The 23930-nt window shown below is 37.4% G+C and overlaps 1 protein-coding gene and 1 pseudogene across 6 annotated transcripts in view; both read left to right on the forward strand.

Moving 5' to 3' along the window:
* Eps15 (epidermal growth factor receptor pathway substrate 15) overlaps positions 1–23930 on the forward strand; it is a 107643-nt gene that overhangs the window by 17802 nt on the left and 65911 nt on the right. For 2 of the 6 annotated variants that reach the window (XM_017319956.2, NM_007943.3), the window contains exons 3-9: positions 6775–6864; positions 7701–7748; positions 11149–11244; positions 14328–14393; positions 14902–15027; positions 17869–17928; positions 23152–23241. In XM_017319956.2, coding sequence (XP_017175445.1) covers positions 6775–6864; positions 7701–7748; positions 11149–11244; positions 14328–14393; positions 14902–15027; positions 17869–17928; positions 23152–23241 — 576 coding nt within the window. Of the gene's footprint in view, positions 1–6774; positions 6865–7700; positions 7749–11148; positions 11245–14327; positions 14394–14901; positions 15028–17868; positions 17929–23151; positions 23350–23930 lie in introns of all 6 variants that reach the window. The other 4 variants (XM_006502738.2, XM_006502740.3, XM_030253192.1 and 1 more) reach the window with 3 other exon arrangements.
* Positions 12231–12366, forward strand: Gm52753 (annotated as a pseudogene).

Here is a 23930-nt window from a genome sequence, read left to right on the forward strand (position 1 = left end):
TGTGAGTGGTTCGAGCTACTGCTGCCTGCTAACCTGTGAACTGAAATGCTGACTTCCAGACAGCAGAGATGGAGTTGCTCCAAAGAAGCTTTCCAAACAGGTCCACTTCACCCTCAGCATCCTTTCTTTCCCACCACCTCTGGTGAGTGGTGGGCAATAAAAGAGGTTAAAGCATTTAAGAACCATCATTAAAGATAGGATTTGAAAAAATTAAAGTTACGTAATCCTATCTCAATCTCCTGTGTGCTGAGATTATAGGCTTATACCAGACACTAGCAATTAGTTCTCAGGAAAATGAAAGAGAATTTAGTTACCTTAAATATTAGTGTTAAAAAAATCTTTAGAATATTAGACCCACTCATTCAGATAAAAATATCCAAATTAATGTGTAAGCCAAAGAGATATAACTATTATATGTTTGTTTGTTTGTTTGATGGTTTGGTGGTTGGTTCTTGCTCCATAGTCTGGATGGCCTGGCACATAGTCTGACTTGTCACAACCCTCCTGCATCAGCCTCTAGTGTTGAGATTATAGGTGTGTGCTGTTACACCTGTCTTATTTAAGTATGTTTTACAGACTGAAAGCATGGCTGTCACACACATGAATTGAGTATGGGCTGAGGTGTAACTCTTTGGCAGATTACATGTTCAACATACACAAAGACCTAGGTTTAATTCCCAGAACTGCAGAACCAATCAACCAAACAAAACTTGTATCAAGGCTTTTATTAATTAATAAAACTCAGGGAAACATTCAGATATAAAATAAAGAATACAAAAACAAGATGTGATAATATTTGTTAATCCTAGCACTTAAAGGAGGAAGCAAGAGGATCAAGAGTTCAAGATAATCCTGGGTTACATAATGAGTTTGAAGCCAGTGTGAGCTGTGTGATACCCAACTTTGAAAAGCACTAAAAGTGAAAATGAGAATGTGAGTCCTAGTGATACTCAACCAGAAAATTCATTTGCATGTGTATGGACAAGAATAATTTGCATTCTAATAGAGTTCTATAATTTCTCATTCCACAGTTTAAAGTCTTATTAAAAAACTAACCAGGAACACACACATATTTTAGATCAGATAATGTACTGATGTTCTAGATGGTTTCAATTACTCATGTTTCTCTCTCTCTCTCTCTCTCTCTCTCTCTCTCTCTCTCTCTCTCTCTCTCTCTCTGTGTCTCTCTCTCTCTCTCTGTGTCTCTCTCTGTCTCTGTCTCTCTCTCTCTCAATATTTTTGAGACAGTTTTATGCATGCTAGGCTGGCCTTGAACTCATTAAGTGCAGAGTATGACCTTGAACTTTCTGCCTCTGCCTTCCAAGTGTTGTGATTACAAGTATGTGCTCCTGTGCCCAGTTTTGTTTGCTCATTTCTGTGTACTCATTTCACAGAAAACTCACTTAATTATAGAAAAGATTGGTCTCATTTGGCTTGCAGTCTAGCTCATTTCAGCAGATACCAGTTAGCCAATACAGAGATCCCTTTGGTTTTGACTTGGAAGTCTAGGACTGTGTACTACTTAGTAGCTTCTAAGTCTAATTCTTAGAAATATGTAGAGTCTGATGTAGTTTTAATTTTAAGCACATACATGCACACATTTCTTAAGAGTGGGATTCTTTTTTTTTTAAAACTTTTTAAAAAAAATTTTTTTTTTAAGATTTATTTACTTATTATATGTAAGTACACTGTAGCTGTCTTCAGACACTCCAGAAGAGGGAGTCAGATCTTGTTACAGATGGTTGTGAGCCATCATGTGGTTGCTGGGATTTGAACTCCAGACCTTCGGAAGAGCAGTCGGGTGCTCTTACCCACTGAGTCATCTCACCAGCCCAAGAGTGGGATTCTTGTTGTTCAGGAAGGTCTTGGACATGAGGGCTCAGGTCATTCTCCTGCCTCTTCCTCATGAGTATCGGGGATTACAGGTCTGTGCCATTGTGCTCAATTTGACTTTATGCTTTTTTTGTTTTGTTTTGTTTTTTAAATCTTTTTGATATGAGATTTTATCCATGATGGCGTTGAGGATAACTTTGTACTTCTGATCCTCCTGTCTTTACTTCTCAAGTGCTGAGATTCCTGTTGTAGACAGCAATGCCCACAACATGCCAGTGTTGGTTATAATTTTTATAGAGTCTTGTTGTGTAGCCAGACTTCCTTTAAATTTTAGATCCCCCTTCCTGAGCTTCCCCAGTGCTGGGATTGCAGGGAGGATGGGCTGGGGACAAGGTGTCATTGTAGCCCAAGATGACCTCAAACTTGCTGTGTACCAGAGGTTGTCCTGAATTGCTGTCGTCCTACCTTTACCTCTGAAATGATAGAGTTATAGGTGTTTGCCACCATTTCTGGCTTCATTACTGTTTTTTTATTGAACTTTGAAACTTTTCTTATTTGTTCTTCTGGCTTTAGGTTAGGATCTAAACCTTAGAAATTTTTTTTTTACCATATTTCCATTTGTTATGAATAAAAGAATTGAGTTTTCCCCAGATATACTAAAGTTCTTAGCTAAAAAAACCCTTAATACTTGTGGTGGTGAAACTTTATAAAACCAACATTTTTCATTCTTTGTGTGTGTGTGTATGTTTGCATATGAAGGTGTCTTTACTCAGGTGTCCTTCACCTTCTGTTTGAGACAAGATCTGTCTTTGGTCAAATGTGCTAAGCTAGCAGGCCATTGAGCTGGGATCTGGGATCCACCTGTTTCAGAATTTCTTTTCACCATAGCAGGAATTATAGGTCACCACCATCTCCAGCCTTTTACTTGAGTTCATGCTCCCATACTCAGGCTCTAAGGCTGACAGAACCATCTCTTTCCCCTCACCGTGCATGCTCAGTCTTTCTAGGAGAGATTTATAGATATTGACTCCACAGCAACTCACTATTTTTTACAGATAGCTTGTCCTAGCACAATAAAAAAGAATTGTTCTTAAATATGGCCTTGTATTATATACTTGATTCATTTAATTATGTCCTTTTAAAAAGCCAAAGAAGTTGTTGACTCTTTGTGATTTATTATATTGTCATAAAAAGTTGTCTTTTAGTAAGAATTACTGTTTTGATACTCTGATGTATCAAAGAAATCAGGTCCTATTGGAAAATGTTTCTATCAGGTTACTAAAGTGGATCCTACTAATTAAGTAGTGAGATAGCATTACTAAGAAGAAAAAAAAAAGTACTTTTTTCACATATTTTTGATATGAGGGTGTACCTTACTGATAGACTGCTTGTTTACTATGTACAAAGCTGAGGGTTCTGTCCCAAGCAGTGGAGGTGAGGTGAGGGTGGGGGAATGACATCTTTAAGGTTTCCCTAGGCAGGTATAGTTGTATACACGGTGATCAAGAACTTGGGAGGTAGAGACAGGATCGGAGTCATCTTCACTTACACTGGAGTTTGATGCATGCTGAGACAAGAGTATCATGAGTTTATGGCTAGCCTGGGTTACATAATGAGACTCTTGCCTGTAAAAAAAAAGACTTGGGCATTATGGAATACCTGTGATCCCAGCCCTTGGGAAGTGCAGATGGGGTGGGAGAGGGTCAGGAGTTTAAGGTTAGCCTGGGCTACATGAGACTTTGGCTTTTGAAGCAAAAAACAAAACAAAACAAAACAAAACAAAACAAAACAAAACTAAAACCAAAACGAAGATGAAAAAAGAATAGGGTTTCCCCTATTCTTGCCATGCCTGCCCAGGTAAAGGCACCTGCTGTAAGAGCCTGGTAACCTGACCTCTACACACATGCCATGCCCCTGCCCCCAGCACATACACAGAGAAATAATTTTAAAAAATTGATTTAAAAGATTACCCCCCACACCCGCAAAACAACAGAAAAAGAAAAGAAGAGAAAAAGGGAAATGGTGTGAGGCAGGAGGATCACTTGAGCTGGCTAGTTCAGAGTTAGCTTAGGTAACATAGCAAAAACTTATCTTTTAAAAAATCAAATCAAATAATTCTAATACAGAGCTGCGTATATGCATCGCAGTAGAGGGTCTCCATATGGGAGACCTTGAGCTCAACCTCTAATGCCTGAAAAGTAAAGCAAAATCCCAATGCCATGTCAAACAATAAGCACCATTACATTGTAAACGATTTGTTCAGGAGTTTGCTTTGGTGTAGTACATCAGCTTCCAGGCTAAAAAGAGGCCAGAGGCCTATTTCAGTGTACTAGTATAGACTAAAAGTCTTTAGGTGTCTTTTTCTCTCCTTTTTGAAATGAGGTCTTTTATTTTTTTTATTTTTTTAAAAGACAGGCTTTCTCTGTGTAGCTCTGGCTGGCTGTTCTGGAAATCAATCTGTAGACCAGGCTGGCCTCAAATTCAGAGATGTCTGCCCCTGTTCTGCCTCTGGAGTGCTGGGAGTAAAGGGAAGCACCACAGCCACCACACCTGGCTATTGAGTCATGATTTTATGCAGCGCAGACTGGCTTTGAAATTTACTGTGTAATGGAGGTGTGTCTTGAATTTCCAATTCTCTTGTCTTTTCCCAAGTGTTGGGATAAAGGCTGTGCTGGGATTGGAGAGGTGGCCCAGGAGGTGACAACACTGGTTATTCTTTTCCAGGGGATCTGAGATCAATTTCTAGCATCCATATAGTGGCTCAAAAACATTTGTAACTCCAGCTCCACGGAATCCAATACCCTCTTCTGGCCTCTGTGGGTATTGGCACATATGTGGTACACAGATATATGTGCAGGCAAAACAACACACACATAAAATAGTTTTTAAAAAGGCATGTGCCCTACCAGCCAGGGAGTACACATGGCTCCGGCTGCATATGTAGCAGTGGAAGGCTTTGTCAGGCATCAATGAGAGGACAGGTCCTTGGTCCTATGAAGGCTTGATAGATGCCCCAGTGTAGGGGAATCGAGGGTGGGGAGGCAGGAGTGGGTGGGTGGGTGGAGGAACACCCTCACAGAAGGGATTGAATAGGTGGTTGGGGGGTGGGAACTGGGTAAGGGGCTAACACTTGAAATGTAAATAAATTTAAAAAATAAATAAAAAACAAAAACAAACAAAAAGGCGTGTGCCATTGTGTCTGCTTTTTTGTTTTGGTTTGTTTTTTTTGAGACAGGGTTTCTCTGTATAGCTCTGGCTGTCCTGGAACTCACTTTGTAGACCAGGCTGACCTTAAACTCAGAAATCCGACCACCTCTGCCTCCCGAGTGCTGGGATTAAGGGCGTGCGCTACCACGCCCGACTTGTGTCTGCTTTTTATTATTCTTTTTCTTTTACTATACTGAGAATCAAACATAAGGCTTTATACATGCTAGGTAAGTGCTCTACCACTAAGCTGTGTTCTCAGCCCACAGGTCTATTCTTTTTAAGTGTTGAAATTTAAATCCATTGTGAAACTTTGAAACCTTGTTGAGGACATAGATTCTAGCTTGTAGTTTATAGCAGACAGCCTTTTGCAGGAACCAGGACTATAGAAACTGCCTGTAAGGTGAAGTAAAAGGATGTTCTTAATTTGTTTCTAATGACTGCAAGAATGGAAGATTATAAGATTCCATATTAGGATACAGTATATAAATATTTAATGAATTCAATCTATGTTTTCTTTGAGTGTATTGATATGCTGGATGTGAATGTTCCTTTCCTGCCATGGTTAGGAAGTAAGCAGGCAAAGAAACGTAGTTCTAGAGAGTTCAAATGCATGTTTCCTGATGCTTTCTGTACTTCCTTCTTCCCCCAAAATTACAGGATTAGGCAGCTGTGTTTTTTCTTATTTTTTATTTTTGCTGAGTGCCTCTGGCCTGTTCTTTCCTTTAGAAGGTATTTTCTTCTTTTGAGTCTTTGCTGGTACTGGACTGGGTAGAATACTTTGTGTATTTACAGAAAATCTAGTCTTTTTCTTTTTTAAAAAAATTAATTAATTTATTTTATGTAACTGAGTACACTGTTGCAGTCTTCAGACACACCAGAAGAGGGCATCACACCCCATTTCAGATGGTTGTGAACCACCATGTGATTGCTGGAAATTGAACTCGACCTCTGTGTTCTTTACGACTGAGACATCTCTCCACCCCAAAAATTTAGTCTTTTAACTAAACTAGAAACACAACTGGTTCATGAATATCCTAGAATAATATTTCCTTTCCCTTGACTTTTTAAAGATTTACTCTTCATATTTACAAATAGAAATTTAGAAAAATCTTTACAAAAATGAGTTTTGGGTTTTTGTTGTTCTTGTTTTGTTTTCTTGTTTCTTATGATTGCATTCTGTCTTAAAGGAAAGTCCCCATCAATGAAAATGATTTGTTTCTCTTAAGTACTAGATAAACTAAATATTTGAACGTTGTCATGACTTACTGCTTGGTTTAGAGCTGATACTGCTTTGATTTTTTTTTTCTAATATTACAGTTTCTAAGAGTAGATATAAAAGCAGTTGATCTAAAACTATTTGAAGAGGCAGGTAACATAAAGAACTATTTCAGTTTGTCAGAAGACCTCAAGAGTAACTTTTTTCTTTTATTGGCATTTAAATGACAACCATAAAAATGAGGGGTTAGAAGATCTAGTTCATGTTCTGACTACTCATTTGCTTTCCTGAGCTTTTTTTTTTTTTTTTTTAAACTTGGATAATAGACATGAGAGACACACGTTTTACAAATTGACTCCTGTCTAGATGGCACCATTCTTTTAAGACTCTGCAGAGTCCTTGCCCTTGTTAGCAGAAGGATTCTGGTTCCAGTTCTTATGGTAGGGAGGGGAGACAGAGAAGTAGTGGTAATTTTGATTTTGTGTTTTATTGTCTGCTTCCTGTTTCTATCTTTTCAGGTTGAGGCAGGCAATACTGGAAGGGTGTTGGCGTTAGATGCTGCTGCATTCCTGAAAAAGTCAGGGCTTCCAGACTTGATTCTTGGAAAGGTAGTATGTGTTTATTATAACTAGATTTTGCATGAATATGTAGAAGCATAATGAAACTGCAAGTAGATTCAGAAGGATACAGTCAAGAGACAGGCAAGTTAGACTGAGTTATAGAAGCAGTTCAAGTAATAGGATGGGGTGTTATGGTGTATTAATTTATCCTTTTGAAAATTAAAGTGATGTGGAACATTTTAGAACCATCACATTTGACTAGGATGAAGTGAGGAAGGAATTGTGCATTTGGGTATTGGGAAGAGGCAGTGCAGAGTAAGGAAACTTGCTGTCTACTCAAACAGTTGGACCTATCCTTGTTCCTTTTGTAAAGCTGCCCGTATTTAATGTACAAAGTAGAGTGACTGAGGGACTGGAAAGAACAGAGGTGGAAAGTCCCTCTCGTGCCAAATTGTTATGTATTACATTGATATATGATAATTAGAAATCTTGAAAAATATTCAATATTAATAATTTTGTGATTCACAGATAAACATTAACTCTCCAAAGGGAAAAAAATCATCTTAATAAGAATTAAAATCAGAGTAGTGTGTTTCAGTAGACACACTTTATTCACAGTTAAGCCCTGGGCTGGTGAAAGGACATTTGACTAGAAGTTGGGACTTGGGTTTAATTTTTCCCTCATTCCTTTAGTGTTCTTAAGTCAGATCATCTAACCTAGGCCTTCATGTGGTTGAAAGAGTTGCATTGAATAATCTTTAATGATTCTTAGATCTGTTTATATAGATCATAAAGTTACAAATTACAGGGACTTGATTTATCTTTTAAATGATTTTTGTTAAAATATATACAAAGATTGATTCTGTTTTCCTCCTAAATTTCAGATTTGGGATTTAGCTGACACAGATGGCAAAGGTGTCCTGAGCAAACAAGTAAGATTGACAGATTCATGTGAATTATGTTTTTGGCTAATTTGAAAGAAAAAGTGGTAAATTTTTGTTTTGTAAGCTAAATATTTGTTTTTCAAGACCATGTGTCCTATCTAATGACTGAACATTTAGCCGATAGCTAAAGTTTGGTGACATTGTTTTTTGAAGCATATATCTATGTATATGTATAATTTGTATCTTATTAATTAAATGTCTTGAATATATGAGATCATAAGTAAACATTGGTTTTATAAGTAAGTGTTAGTATAGATCAGCCCTGACCTTTGAATGGAGTCTTTGGGGGTAATCAAACCTCAATTCTTGTTTTACTTCTTATATGTAAACAAAGAATGGTTTACAAGAAGGAACTACACTCTAGTCTATAAATATATGAAAGTGGCTATAACCAAAGATATTGAATACCATACACACACACACACACACACACACACACACACACACACACACTTTATGTTTGGCTTGTTGAAAGTTTACTATGTCCTGATACTCTTGTTTAGCACCAACTGTGTAAAGTTCTTTTTCCCTATGAACATAGCTAAAACAGGGTCAAACTAGACAAAGGGTGAGAATAATAATTAGATGATAGTCAAAATACCCAGCCTCATTTATATGAAAACTGTGTTGTGTGTATGGGTGTTTTACCTGCACATGTCCTTGTATCACGTGTGTGCCTGGTGCCTGCAGGGGGTAGGGCATTGGCTCCCCTGGAACTGGAATTGCAGGCAGTTGTAAGCTGCCATGTAGGTGCCAGGAATTGAATCCATGTCCTCTGGAAGAGCAGACAGTGCTTTCAATGATGGAGTCATCTCTCTAGCCTCAAGAACACCCAGGGTTTCAGGACTAGATTATAGTAGTTCTCATTGGAGGTTCTGGGAAGAAGGGCCAGTTTAAGGCACTGAGGACATTGGCACTCAGGTATCGCCCACTCAGTCAGCAAATATTTGTTAGGAGCCAAGCTTTATAAATGAAGAGGTGACAATGACAGATACAGCTCCTCCTAGGAGTTTATAATATAAAAACTTCTTTGCTTGGTAGTACTGGACATCGAGTTTGAGTTGTCTTTGTCATGTCCAGGTTGCTAGGTACATGGGTCAGTCATTGAAGTTTGAGTTTACATTGAAGGCATAGTGTTTTGTTCTGGAACTTTGAAGAATGATTTGTGTTGAGTTAAAGTTCCAGCCTACAATCATTTATTTGGCTGCATTGTTTTTGGGTTTGTGATAAGCAGAATGTCAAAGCAGAAAGGCACAGTAAATAAAAGCTTGCTCACCTCATTTCTGCTGAGAAGGAAAGAGAGGAGAAAAGGCTGGGGTCCCAGTATCTCTTTCAAGGGCTCACCCTCAATGACCTACATAGGCCCTCCCTCTTAAAGTCTTTTCATCTACTGGTGACACCACCCAGGACCATGCCTTTAGCATATGAGCGTGGCATAGTATTAGGGGACATTTAAGATCCAAACTATAGCAAAGATGATACTTTTTAAAAAGTGTGTGTTTAGTGTGTATATGTGTGTACATGTTCATGTGTATGTCTGAATACAGATCTGCATATGCCCTGGTGTACGTGTAGATCAGAACACAACCTCTCTAGTGTTAGTCTTCACTCTCAACCTTGATTGAGGCAGGATTTCTTTGTAGTTTCAGTTGCATATGCCAGGCTAGCTAGCCCATAAGCTTTTGCAGATTCCCTTCTCCACCTCTGATCTAGCCATAGCATGCTGTGATTACAAATGTGTACAGGTGCATCCAGCTTTATGTGGGTTCTAGAGATCTGAACTTCAGACCTCACTCTTGCATGGCAAGCACTTTATCCACTGAGCCATTTCCCCAGCCCAAAGGTAATACTGTTTGAATTATCCTATAAAAGAAAGAAAAGAAACTAGTATTGAGAATTTGTATGACAAAATGACACTTGGTGCTTTCCTCCTACAGAATAGTTTTTATTTCATTGCTCCTAATACATTGCAAAGTAGATATTATTAGACAGCCTTCCTTTTAGGGTTGAAGTTTATTTAATTTGCTCAAGTCATTATAGTTTTAGGTAGCAGAGCTAGAATTTAATGGAGAATTACTTCACATCAGAGCTCATCCACACTGGAGAAATGGAGCTGATTCTTTAAGCATAGCTGAAGAATCCCAGCATTGAAAGCTTAGTGGTGCAAACAAAACGTCAGCAGAAGAGACATGGGAAGTCAAAGGAGAGAGAAGTGGGGATGCTTCATGATGCTCCTCAGATGAGATGAGCTTTGAAGCATCATTTTTGCCTGAGCTGCTAAGACTATAAGGAGAATGAAGGAGCTAGGGGGTTATTTGTGACTTAGGCAGTAGTTTCTCACTTGTGAGAGTTGAAGTCTGATCACACAGAAACTTCTTGGGTAAATGAGAAAAAAGGAGAGAGAGGAAGAAAAAGTGAGACAGAAGGAAAGACCAAGACAGAGAGTGAGACAGACACACAGAAGGGGTCATACACACGCACGCACGCACGCACGCACGAGTGTGTGTTTTACCAAGGGTCTGTCATGTATATGAGACAAGTACTCTACCATCGAGTTACATTCCCAGTCCCAAGGAGAATCTCTTGAAATATTTCAAGAGGCAAATATTGAGTAAAACAGATGGCTTGCAAGGCCAGAAAGGGTTAGGAGTAGGTAAGAAGGGAATAGGTGAGAATGGGCTTGGCTACAAATAATGAAACATTGAATCAGCAACAGGCTTAGGATGTTGAAAAACTGGAAAAAATATTACTGGAATAAAACACTCAGAATGACTGAAAACAAATTCAGTTTCTTTACATTTCTTTACTTAATAAACTTGAGTTGAGACTTAAAGTATAATGACTTTTGGTGAAGATTTGTAAGTATTTTTAAGTCAAGCAGTTAAAATTATCTTAGATACTGTCCAATTGCTTTCTGTAGTTCTTTTGGAATAGCAGTGATTAGCTCTTGGACTCCTGATTCAATTTCAAAATTACATCTCCCACTCCAGAGTTGACATTTGATAACAATTAGTTTATTTCATTTTAGGCTTCCCCACTCAAATGAGTCTCAGTTAATAGACAACACTTTTTAGTGAAATTGAATATTCTTTAAAGTATGAATATTCTGTACAGTTTCCACTTTTCATGTACCATAGTATATTTAAACATTTTTATCTATGTTACTTTTTCTAGTAATGGTAATAGATAATAAAAATTTTTTGTGTCTATTTTCCTCAATTTTAAAGCAAATGTTTTTGAAACGAATATACTGTTATATTTGCTGCTACATAATACTGTGGAATAATTGTGAATTATTTTGTATTTTATATTTTCAAATAATAAAGTAGGCTTATAAGAAGGTAGATTGGGAAAAAAAGCTCCTAACATTTATGCTTTTCTTTGTCAGGAATTCTTTGTTGCTTTACGGCTTGTGGCATGTGCTCAGAATGGACTGGAAGTTTCACTGAGTAGCCTAAGTCTGGCTGTTCCTCCACCAAGATTTGTAAGAAATTATTTTATATATGTAAAATTTATTTAATTATAAAGATCAAGGCTGGGGAGATGGCTCATTGGATAGAGTGCTTGCCTTTGTAAACATGAGGGCTGGCGTTCAGATCACTAGAACCAACATAAAAGCTGGATAGGCATAGTGATCTGCTTATAATCCCAGAATTCAGATGAGACTGGATTCCCCAGGGCACTCTGGTTAGCTAAAGTAGTGGACTCAGTGAGCTCTGAGTCACATGAGAGACCCTGCCCAAGAAATAAAGTGGAAAGTGAATAAAGACAGCATCTGACGTCAATCTCTGGCCTCCACACAGAAACATACATGAACACATACTACGTTCATAAAAAAATTTACCACATGGGCTGGAGAGATGGCTCAATGGTTAAGAGCACTGACTGCTCTTCCAGAGGTCCTGAGTTCAATTCCCAGCAACCACATGGTGACTCACAACCATCTGTAATGGGATTGGATGCCCCCTTCTGGTGTGTCTGAAGATAGCTACAATGTACTCATGTACATTAAATAAATAAAACCTTAAAAAAATTATATCACATGAGTTGAAATAAGTAACATTTTAATTTTTCCACCTTAATCCCTATCACTTAGCTACCTGGTTTCATTTCTTAGTAATTATGGCTGTTACTAGTTTTCTATGTCTTCCAGTTATATGTGCATACAAAACCATAAATGCACATTTCTTAATTTTCTAATAGTAGCATTTTATGTAGTTGATTCTGTACCCTTTAAAACAAACATTTTTTAGAGATACTTGCATGTTAACATGAACTTTGTATAGTATTTGAATAGTATTTTTTTGTTTATATCTACTATGATTTATATAAATTCCAGCTAATAGGCATAAAGATAATTTTTTAAGGAAAAGTGCTATACTGAATAGTAATTTTGTTTATATAATTTCCTTATGTAGAAAATGTAAAAATAAACTCTCAAGAGTGATTGTCTTAAAAGTTTTTGCATGTATCTCCTGGCAGTGGGCAAAGAGACATTTGTTGGTGCTCTTACATCAGTCAGGGCAGAGCAGATGGCAGTACTTTGTTCATCCTGGCTTGATGCTTGGCTTGATGGCCAATGCTGTTGCATGCCTGGGGCACATAAGAAAAAGAGGTTTTGCATGTAGGATCTTACTTTTATCAGCAGTTGGTCAGCATGTCAGTTTCCTTGTGCTTATGCTTGCACACTGTTAGCAGACTTAGAGATCCTTGTCAGCTTGGTGGCCAATGGTATGTGAAGTATGAAAATATTTGTCTTTTTAGCTTATGGGTGAGAGTGATTAATTTTTCTTTCTTTTTCTTTTTTCTTCTTTTTTCTTTTTTCTGAGACAGAATTTTTCTGTGTCCTGGCTGTCTTGGAACTCACTCTATAGATTAGAGTGGCCTTGAATTCAGAGATCTGTCTGCCTCTGCCTCCCCAGTGTTGGGATCCAAGTCACCACCACTACCACCACCTGGCTGATTAGTTCCTAAGATACTGAATGGCTTATATTCCACTTATGGAAATGTCTAATTTTCTTCCTGAATTCTAGAGGTTCTTTAAAAGTTAGGAAGTTAACTCTTCATTTGCAAATATACTCTTCCAATTTGTCATTTGTCTTTTATTGGGCTATATTATTTACCCCTATATAACAAAAAATTTTTTTTTTTTTTTTGTTTTTTGTTTTGTTTTTTTCAAGACAGGGTTTTTCTGTATAGCCCTAGCTATCCTGGAACTCACTTTGTAGACCAGGTTGTCCTCGAACCCAGAAATCCCCCTGCCTCTGCCTCCCAAGTGCTGGGATTAAAGGCGTGCACCACCATCACCCGGCTAACAAAATTGTTTTATGTAAACAAATTGTCAAGCTAAAACTGATTGTTTCTTTTTCTATATTTGTTATTCCTGATGGAGGTATCTTTTATGATAACTACTGAACATAACTACTGAATAGGGTTAATAAAATGTATTGAATAATTAATCTTTTTCATACCAATTTCAAATGCCACATCAGGGATGACCTAAATTTGCATATGCATGTTGATGTTTTTATGGATTTTTCTGTTCTTAATTATTGATCTTTTTATTTGTGTGCTGATTTTTACAATGTTTTGATTATCTTTGTTTGGGAAATTATATATGATACAGTTATCTCTACTTCAAACTCTACTCCAAACTTTCTCAGAATTTTAATGGATTTCGTTTTAATTTTAAATTTAATTTTGGTGCTGCTGGAGCTAAACCCAGGGCCTTATACCTACTGGACAAGTGTTTTATCACTGAGGTATCTCTGACCCCTCTTTTTTTAAACTTAGTATTTTAGAATTATTAAGGCTTTTAACTTCAGGGGGCTAGAGAGATGGCTTAGTAGTAAAGAACACTGGCTTCTCTTCAGAGGACTCAGGTTTGATTTTTAGCATGCACAAGGTGGCTTACAACTGTCTGTAACTTCAGTTATTGGGGATTCAACATACTTTTCCGGTACATGGGCACCAGCCATACATGTGGTACACAAACATAAATGTAGGCAAAATAACTATACACATAAAATAAACTAATAAGGTAAAAATACTAACCAGTTTTGAGAATATGTATTTCTCTGTTTAGATATGACTTACAAGGGTGCCTTAGGTATTTGTTGCCTAGATATAATTATAGGGATTTTTCACATGTATTTACCTGTCTTCAGCAATGTAAAAATAAAAACTTGAGGGTGCTGCCGTTAGGTATCATGACAAGGAACTTACAAGTGCTAAATGAGCTTGGTTTTTAGTCTGCTTTTCCCCCGGTAATACTGAGGGAAAGGTTGTAAGTATTTTTGTTAACATTCAGAATAGATGCCTATTATCTTACTCTTAGTTGTAGGAGAAATTCTATAGCTATGTGTTTTAAGTGTTGTTCCACTGTGAAGTAATTTGGCAAAATGAAAATGTTTTTATTTCAGTGGACAGTAGATGAAGGTCTAATTAAAGTAAAACAGTGTTGGTATCCAGCATTTTATACAAATATATTTAAATACAAAAACTACATTTTCTTCATTGATTATTAGCATGAGGACTTCAACAGTTCATTGTTCCTTTATTTCCTAGCATGACTCCAGCAGTCCGTTGCTAACCAGTGGGCCCTCAGTTGCTGAGCTCCCGTGGGCTGTAAAGGTAAGGAAGTTTCTTGCATCTCCTTTGCTTCCTACTTATAAACACCTTTCTCCCTGCCCTCAAAATACATTGTTCTGCACTGGACTTACATATGCATGTTCAGATAGTATAGGAAATTCAGAAAATACTGAAATTAAAAAACTTGAGGAATGCCTTAGCTCTTAGAGATTTTGTGACATTTAAAAAACCATTTTCTTTCAAGGAACTGAAAGATAGAGTATCACTTGTGATTTGTTACTTTGTTGCTGTAGGTCTGTTTGAGGGACTAGGTGATCTTCAAAGCATCCCATCTCTTGCTTTGATTCTAACTCAACAGCAGAAAAAGGAAATATAGTGTTTCAACTAGTCTTTAGTAGAGACACTTTGAAATTATTTAATATATTTTGATGAGAATGTTTTTTTAAAAAATGTTACCTTATAATCTGTTATTTGAGGATTTGATACTTATATGTGCAGTTAAATCCTTTTCATGATTATTTAACTTGTCATCTTTTTTTTCATATTGTAGTCTGAAGATAAAGCCAAATATGATGCAATTTTTGACAGTTTAAGCCCAGTGGATGGATTTTTGTCTGGTGATAAAGTGAAACCAGTGTTGCTCAACTCTAAGTTACCTGTGGAAATCCTTGGAAGAGTAAGATAGCAAACTTCAAATGTAGTTTGTTTGTTTGTTTGTTTGTTTGGAAACATTCTTAATGTATAGCTCAGGCTGGCTTAGAACTCATGAACCTCTTGCCTGAGCCTCATAAGTGCAAGGATTACAGTATTGTACTAGATGCAGTTATTATATATTCTAATTTTATATTTACCAGGAGCACTAATGTAATATATACAGATCTTATTAAAGTTGTATCAGTATAGAATTTTTGTATTTGTAACATGTAATTTATTGTCATTGTAGTTCTGGTTTTAATTATTCCCAATAAAATATGAGTGGTTAGATTTAGTTACATCTGTAAAGTCCATTAAGCATATTTATATCTTTCCATGTGTATGTGAATGATCCAGTTTTTGAAAAATTCTAAGGGCCATCTTTATTTTTCATTTTTAATTGTGTGTGTGTGTGTGTATGGTGTGTGTACAGATGAGTACAGGCCAAGTATGGGATCCCTTGGATTTGGGTTACAGGAAGCTGTGAACCACACTGTGGGTACAGAGAATTAATTCAAGTCCTCTGGAAGAGTGCGGATGCTTGTAACTGTCATCTCTCCAAGCCCAGACCATATGTATTTTATGTTTTCTACCTTAGGCTGTGTACTATAGGATTTTGTTTTAAGGAATATGAAATCACAGATTTTGTTCTCTGACTAGACTTTTCGTTTTTTTTTTTTCCCCCTCTAGATGTATGTGGACCTTTAATTCTTTGATCTCACTAAGACTTAAATCCTGGCCTCCTTTATTTCTCCTCTGTCTTTTTAAAATTGCATCTTAATTAGTTAATGTGTGTGTGTGAGACACAGTATGCCATTATGAAAATTAGGGGACAATTTGAAGGACTTGGCTCACTCCTACCATGTGAGTCCTGGGGATAGAATTAGCTCAGTTTGTTCAGTTTGGCACCCCTTTGTTTGTTTGGGCTGAAACGTGAAGGCATGGGTATCCTGAAGCAGGGTAAGAGAGTTCTACATGCTCCAGTAGCTTCAAGAGGAGCAGCGGACTCCGATGGGCCTAGGAACATATGGTATGAGGGAAAGTTCCATGTCTTACAGCTGTTTTAGAAAAGAAACTGTGATTATCTCCTTAGATGCAGAAAAGGCCTTTAACAAAATTTATTTCTCTACATGATAAAAGTTCCAAGGAATCTAGGGATACATGGGAGTTTTCACAACATAATGAAGGCAATACACAACAAGCCCACAGCCAACATCTTGCTAAGTGGAAAAAACACAAAGCATTTCTGTTAAACTTAGATGTGAGGAAAGGATATCCCAGGCTGTTCTGAAACTCAATATGTAGACCAGGCTAGCCTCAAACTCACAGAGATCCACCTGCTGCTGCTTTACAAGTGTTAGGATTGAAGGCTTGAGTTTTATTTCTTTTTCTTTCTTTTTTTAATTAATCCCACCCAACTGTCTCCTTGTGGATGTCTCCACCACCCCCACCCCACCTGACCTCTAAACTCCTTGGGGCCTCCAGTCTCTTGAGGGTTAGGTGCATCGTCTCTGAATGAACACAGACCCAGACGTCCTCTAGTGTATGTGTGTTGGGGGCCTCATATCAGCTGGTGTATGCTGTCTTTTTGGTGCTCCAGTGTTTGAGCCATGTCAGGGGTCCAGATTAATTGAGACTGCTGGTTCTCCTACAGGATCACCCTTCTCCTCAGATTCTTTCAGCCTTCCCTAATTCAACAACAGGGGTCAGCTGCTTCTGCCCATTGGTTGGGTGCAAATATCTGCATCTGACTCTTTCAACTGCTTGTTGGGTCTTTCGGAGGGCAGTGGTGATAGGTCCCTTTTTGTGAGCGCTCCATAGCCTCAGTAATAGTGTCAAGCCTTGGTCCTAAATGCTTTTAAGACTTAGATGTGAGGAAAGTATTTGAATTTATTAAGAAGTTTTTGATTTTTACCAAAAACTCAAGTGTGCATGTGGTAATTATTTGCCTTCTCTTTTGTTGTATTCAGGCTTTTGAGAAATGCTAAAATAAGTTCCTGATCACTGATTTTATCTGGGTTTCTCCCGATTGCTTGTCACTTTTGTTTTGTTTTCAATATAATTTCTCTCCTTTCTTCCTTATGTTTTAAACCATAACCACTTTCTTTAAATACCCAGCTCTTTGTGTAATTCCTTGCATAAACTGCCACAGAGGGTCCAATCCAGCTCTTTCCTTCTTAGTTAAGTAACTTGGGGAAAGTCCTTAGAAAAACTGTATGTTGGTTTTCAAGTCTTTGCCATGGGCGTACATTTCAGTTGATAGGGTACCAAGGACTGAATGTGATAGTGTGTGTGTGCTTAATACAGTGCTTGTTACAACTCAGAATGCTAGGTGCTATGGTAGAATGGTGATGACTGCCATCACATTGCCAGAAATACTTGTGATACTACCCCTGGGCCATTAGGTGCTTAATAAATACAGAGTTTGGTTTGTTGTTTTGAGACCATTTCTTGGTGTAGCCCAGGCTGCCTGGGAACTCTTTGTAGACCAGGCTGGCCTTGAACTCAGATCCACCTACATCTGCCTACTGAATACTGGGACTAAAGGCATGCAGCACCACATCTGTCAAGACTGGTTTTTAAAAGCTCTTTTCTAGTATTGTTTCCAACCGTTTCTCTACTGTATGGTCTGTGTGAGATTCCAATTTTCTTGCTTTAAACTAACCTCCTAGTAACTTCCCATTGCAATTAAGACAAAGTCCAGATTCCTTTTAAGATACTTAACCTCAGACACTCTCATATTCCATTAGTATGCTTTCTCTTCCTGTCCCTAAAGAATACATAAAGTAAAGAGCATTAATTGTTCTCACTTTCCTTTTTTAAGGTTTGGGAGTTGAGTGATATTGACCACGATGGAAAGCTGGACAGAGATGAGTTTGCAGTTGTAAGTAACTAGATGTTCTTAAAGTGTAAAATACTATCATATGACAGCCTTCTCACACCCACACCTCCTGACAGCTTATTAAAACAGGGCTCGAGTTTACGATCTGCCTACATGCTTAAATTACAGTGTGTGTCATCTGTCTTGGGAAATAGTTCCCATTTTAATTTATCCTTAGACTATGCCCATCAGATCGTAGTTACTAATGTCTTTAGAATTTATTTGGTTGAGTGCATATATTTAATGGGTAAGAGAATGTGTATGTTTTGCCATCATTTTTTTTTCCCTCACTGTAGGTGCATAGGAAAGATACTCAGTTAATGTGCAATAAAATGATGGATATTTAAAAATCCTTATATTGATCTGATGTCCACTGAAAGTTAATATTGCTTAAAACACAAAGAGAAAAACCACTTAAAGAAAGTCAGTAGTTGGTATTAATCCCAAACTAAGTCCTTTCCTTCTCTGACACCCTGTGTAACTTTAGCTTTGTTTGTGATGATTTATTTACTTACTTACTTAATTCTTTTAATTTTATTATTTTTAATTTTTTATTAGATTTTTCTTTATTTACATTTCAAATTTTAATCCCTTTCCCCATTTCTCCTCTGAACCCCCCCCATCCCATACCCCTCCCCCTGCTCCCTAACCCACCCACTCCCGCTTCTCTGTCCTGGCATTCCCCTACACTGGGGCATAGAGCCTTCACAAGACCAAGGGCCTCTCCTCTCATTGATGTCTCACAAGGCTATCCTCTGCTACATACTTGGATAGAGCCTTGAGTCCCTCCATGCATACTCTTTGGTTGGTGGTTTAATCCCTGGGAGCTCTGGGGGGTACTGGTTGGTTCATATTGTTATTCCTCCTATGTGGTTGTAAACCCCTTCAGCTCCTTGGGTCCTTTCTCTACCTCCTCCATTGGGGATTTTTTTTTTTTTTTTTTTTTTGAGAGAAAGTTTCTCTGTGTATCTTTAGCTGTCCTGGAATTTATCCTGTACACCAGGCTGGCCTTGAACTCAAGAGTATCACCTATCTCTGCCTCCCAAGTGCTGGGATTAAAATCTGTTACCATCACTGCCCAGCCTAGTTTTATTTTAAATAAAGATATCCTAAAGCTTTTTAGTTTAGTGTCTTTATGTATTTCTGTACTCACATAGTATATACCAGCTTGAAAACTGTTGTTTCTCTCCACACACACACAGAGACACACAGGGCACATGGGTTGGGAGGGGGATGTACATTATTTGATCTGGTTGCTGTTGCTTTAGTTGCAGTCTGTATAGGATAGAGTACAGTATAGTAAGAGAACAAGATCATAGTCCAGCAGTATTAAAATTATTCTGTTCATCTTTAGGATTTTGGTGAACAAAATTTTGGCTTTAGTTTTGTCAGGGAAACTATTTTTAAGAAACATGAAATTGGTAACTTTTTCAACTTTCAGGAAAAAAAAAGTGTTGTCTATTGGCAGCAGATGGCAAGCATTGCTTTTTTGTTTTGTTCAGTGTCCACTTTTCCAGGAAATGACTTCATCTGCAGCAAGAATGCTGACCTTGATATGTGTGCTAGTCACTCTGTTAGCAAAGTACCAGCCTAGTACTACAGATACTCTGAAGTAGATTGTTTCTTTCTGAAGCTTCAAGTTTTTGAAGACATAGGGTTCATGTGTTTTCAAACTGACATGGAGTTCTTAACTGTTTGGCCAGTTTGTGGTAAAGGATTGGTTTGGCTATCCCTGGATACACAGCCCCAGAGAACTTGTTAGAAATGCAGATTCTCTGACTCAGTGCCAGCTTTACTGATCCCAGAATTCCAGGAAATTCTGATGTGCACTAAAGTCTGGGTCCACAGGTCAGATTTAGCTGTTCCAATTATAAAGGAAAGAGTGATAGTCAAAATTATCACACAGATGCTATTGTTAATATTGTAGCTAAGGAGTTCTTGGTTTGTATCATATACATTTATATATAATATTATATAAACATTTTAGTGTCTATATAGATACATAGATATTTAAAAAGTTCTTTTTTGAGACAGACTCTCATATAACCTAGGCTGGGCTCAAACTCAGTTCTCTGCTGCCTGGTCCTGAGTAATGGGGTTATAGGCATGTAACACCAATGGTGTAGTCTATACAGTAGCCTATGGCATCTTTAAAATATTGTATTAGTCAAGTTAGCATCCCTGAGCTGCCGTTTCTTCATTTATAAAATATTAGCCATCATATAAATTGTGGGTCACAGTTGTATTGAGTACTCAGTAAGTACTGATTTGAAAATTCTATAAAACTCAAATTTAGGAGTTAAGATAGATGCCCAATGCAAATTTCCTTTGAGAGAATTATAATTTTCAGTGGGAAAAAAAAATCAAGAAATAATGCACCCACTCTCAGTTGCAACGGAAATCCTTCTTGAGGTTAAAGATATTGTCTATTTTTCTTTTATTATATAGTTTTTAAATTTATTTATTTATTTATTATATGTAAGTACACTGTAGCTATCTTCAGACACTCCAGAAGAGGGCGTCAGATCTCATTACAGATGGTTGTGAGCCAACATGTGGTTGCTAGGACTTGAACTCAGGACCTTAGCAAGAGCAGTCGATGCTCTTAACCGCTGAGCCATCTCACCAGCTCTAGTTTTCTTTTTTCTTTTTTTTTTTAATTAGGTATTTTCCTCGTTTACATTTTCAATGCTATCCCAAAGGTCCCCCATACCCACCCCCCCAATCCCCTACCCACCCACTCCCTCTTTTTGGCCCTGGCGTTCCCCTGTACTGGGGCATATAAAGTTTGCAAGTTTTCTTTTTTTAAAAGCCATAAAACTTCATCCTCTGAGAGTATGAAAGGTATCTTTAACGTGGAGAAGTTACAGTGTTTTACAGTAAATATTCTACAGACAGTAAGCTTTTAAAATATATGTACACATATACATACACACTTTAGATATTTAAAATATTTTAAGGTAGGTAATACATTCTAATCATTCAAAATTAAACAAGAAGATAGTGAAAAAAGGATCCATCTCTGCCTGCAACTGTTGTAGTCTTCTCTGGCCAGCTACTTTTCTTACTTTCTGGTTTATCCTTGAATTTTCCTTGTTCAAATGTACAAAAATTTTGAATAATTATTTGCTCTTTACCACAGAAGATAACACCACACAAACACACATGCACGCACACATATACTGGAGGTATGTGTTCAACACTGTATTTTTTTATGTTATCATTGTGCTTTAGATTCTTGGACTTATTTTCTCATAGAATACATTGTGATTTTTTTTTTCTGGTATATTGTTTTTTGAGACTGAATACAATGGATTGCTTCCAATTTAAGTATGTAATTTGGTAAATATTGAAAATTTCGTATTCGTGAAGACAATACCATAATGCTTTCCTATGATTTGTTTGTTTGTCTGTTTTGTTTTGTTTTTGAGACAGGATTTCTCTGTGTAGCCCTGGCTGTCCTAAAACTCACTCTGTAGACCGGGGTTGTCCTTGAACTCAGAAATCCTCCTGCATCTGCCTCTCAAGTACTGGGATTAAAGAAGTATGCTTTCCCAACCTAGCTTCATTATTTTTTAAAAACGATTGTTTCATAGTTTTTTATTATATAGGTATATCATCACTTTAGTGTTAGTCTTTTATTGATGGACAGGTGCTATTGCAGCCAATTGTTATGGTTAATAATCTTTTTTCAGGCAGCATTTCATATGGAAAATAAATGTAAGTATTGATTTCTAGATGTGAAATCATTTAGCCAAAGGGAAGAGTGTATTTGCAATTTGGTGATCAGTTGGTCCTTCAAAAGGATATTACTGATTTGAGTTTTATATAGGAGAAAACAATAGTTTTCCCTCTATAGTCTTTTTAATTTCTTGGCTGAGATTCATGTAATGAAAGACATGTTCTCAAAAGAAAAATGTTTATTAATATGTATAATTTATATTTACTTGGGAGACAATTTGAGGAAAGAAAAACTTTCCAAGAAGTAGCATAAAACTTAGGCTTATTACAGTGTCTTCAACACATGTAGAGGTTTAGGTAAATGAGAAGGCAAAGAAAAAGGCCTAAGACACTAGAATGCACAAATTACAAAAAGGTACCAATGGTAGATAGCAGTGAAAGTGGATAGATAGTAACAGCAGAAACCGATAACAGCTAGAGTAACGCCTCTTCTGTGAGTGCTTCTGATGCACCATCTCCATGCTTGTAATGTTAGGTGAGGCTGTGGCTCACCCATGTAGCCCCAGCACTTGAGAACTAAGGGTGGTTTAAGGCAAAGTTATCTTGTGTCTTGCCCAGTTGCCCTCTGCTACAAATAATCCTGCCATAGTGGTACTTATTACCCTTTGGTGCTCAGTAGCAGTGTCTGACAGTGCCTCTTTTTTGAGAGTTCACCTCCCAAGTACATTATGAAAGTTGGGATTCTTGCCACTTAGGCAAAATGTAAACCCACTATAATTTTAACCTGTAGTTTTAGTTTAGGGGTAAAATTGAGTATGGCTTTTATATGTTAAACGATGAGCTATTTGTGATGTTCATTTGGGTCGGGGGCATAAATTAGTTCATATTTTTTGTTCATCTTCCTATTGGACTTAAATTTATGATCTGTTAATTTCTAGGAGCATTTTATATACTAGGAGATTTCTTTATAGACAGCATTTTCTACTCAAATTCTTATATTCTTTGCTATTACAAGAACTTCAATTGAAGGGTGTGCCTCTTAAATTTTTGCTACTGAATATTCCTTCCTGAGAATTATTTAGCTTTGAGTTTATTTTCTTCCTCTTTCCTTTTCATTCTTCCTCTTTTTCTCCTGTTTTCTTTCAACTTTTCTTTAAGAAGATTTAAGATGAGGCCATGGTGGCTCACAACTTTAATCTCTGTACTCTGGAGGCAGAAGTAGGCAGATCTCTGAGTTTGAGGCCATCTTGGTGTACAGAGCAAGTTCCAGGACAGCCAGGCCTACACAAAGAAACCCTGTTTCTAAAAAATAAAAACAATAAAGAAACACACATATGTGTGTATGTATGTATGTGTGTGTGTATATACACATATGTACACACATATATACATACACACACACACACACACATATATATATTTACACACACACATGTATATGTGTATATATTAAAAATGATTTGTGGTTGAGCAGGGCTTAACTCAGTGAATGAATTTTGTACTAATTTTAAAATAATATTTGATTTCGTTTTGTTTATCTTTAAGGCCATGTTTTTGGTATACTGTGCACTGGAGAAAGAACCTGTGCCAATGTCCTTGCCTCCAGCCTTGGTGCCACCTTCTAAGAGAAAAACGGTCAGTATATCAGGCTCCAAGTGGGTGATCCCCTCTTCAGCAGCCAAGGAATCTTACCACTCCTTACCACCTGTAGGCATTTCACCTACCAAAGCACCGTTAAGACAGGTAGAAATCTATCGGTGTTCAAGGATTTTGCTCTAACAAAAGTGCATGAATATGATTGATAAAGATAGCAGGTGCAGTCAAAGATGCTGCACTCTTCTAGTTAAACCCATATGACATCATGCCCAGAGGAGGCAGGTGCTCCTTAGGTCCTGTGGATGTTTAACTGGCTTTGCCTTCATCTATCAGAGATTTAAGATGGAAATGGAAGATACTGTGTGCTAACATGCATGCTTGCCCTGTCGTGATAATTGTTTTTAATCTGTAGTTAACTCTTGATTCTTCAGATCAGGTTATTAATTCTGATTGATTCTTACTTCCTCTGATCTATCTCTTGTCAGGTTGTGTAAAGACAACTAATGACAGCACGTGCATGTTTTAGCTCTGGGCAAGAATGCTGCATGGAACTGTAGAAAATGAAACTTGGGGATTATCTGGATATTGTTTATACAGGTTTTCCCAGTTACTGCTGATAGTATGGAAATGGTTTAATTGTGCTTGACTTCTTTGGTTACTTAAAAGAAAAATGTTAGCCTGGCATCTGTAAGTCTTAACTGACTTTAAATTTGTTGCCTTCCCTTTCT

Source organism: Mus musculus, chromosome 4, assembly GCF_000001635.26.
Source record: "Mus musculus strain C57BL/6J chromosome 4, GRCm38.p6 C57BL/6J".
Classification (NCBI taxonomy): domain Eukaryota; kingdom Metazoa; phylum Chordata; class Mammalia; order Rodentia; family Muridae; genus Mus; species Mus musculus.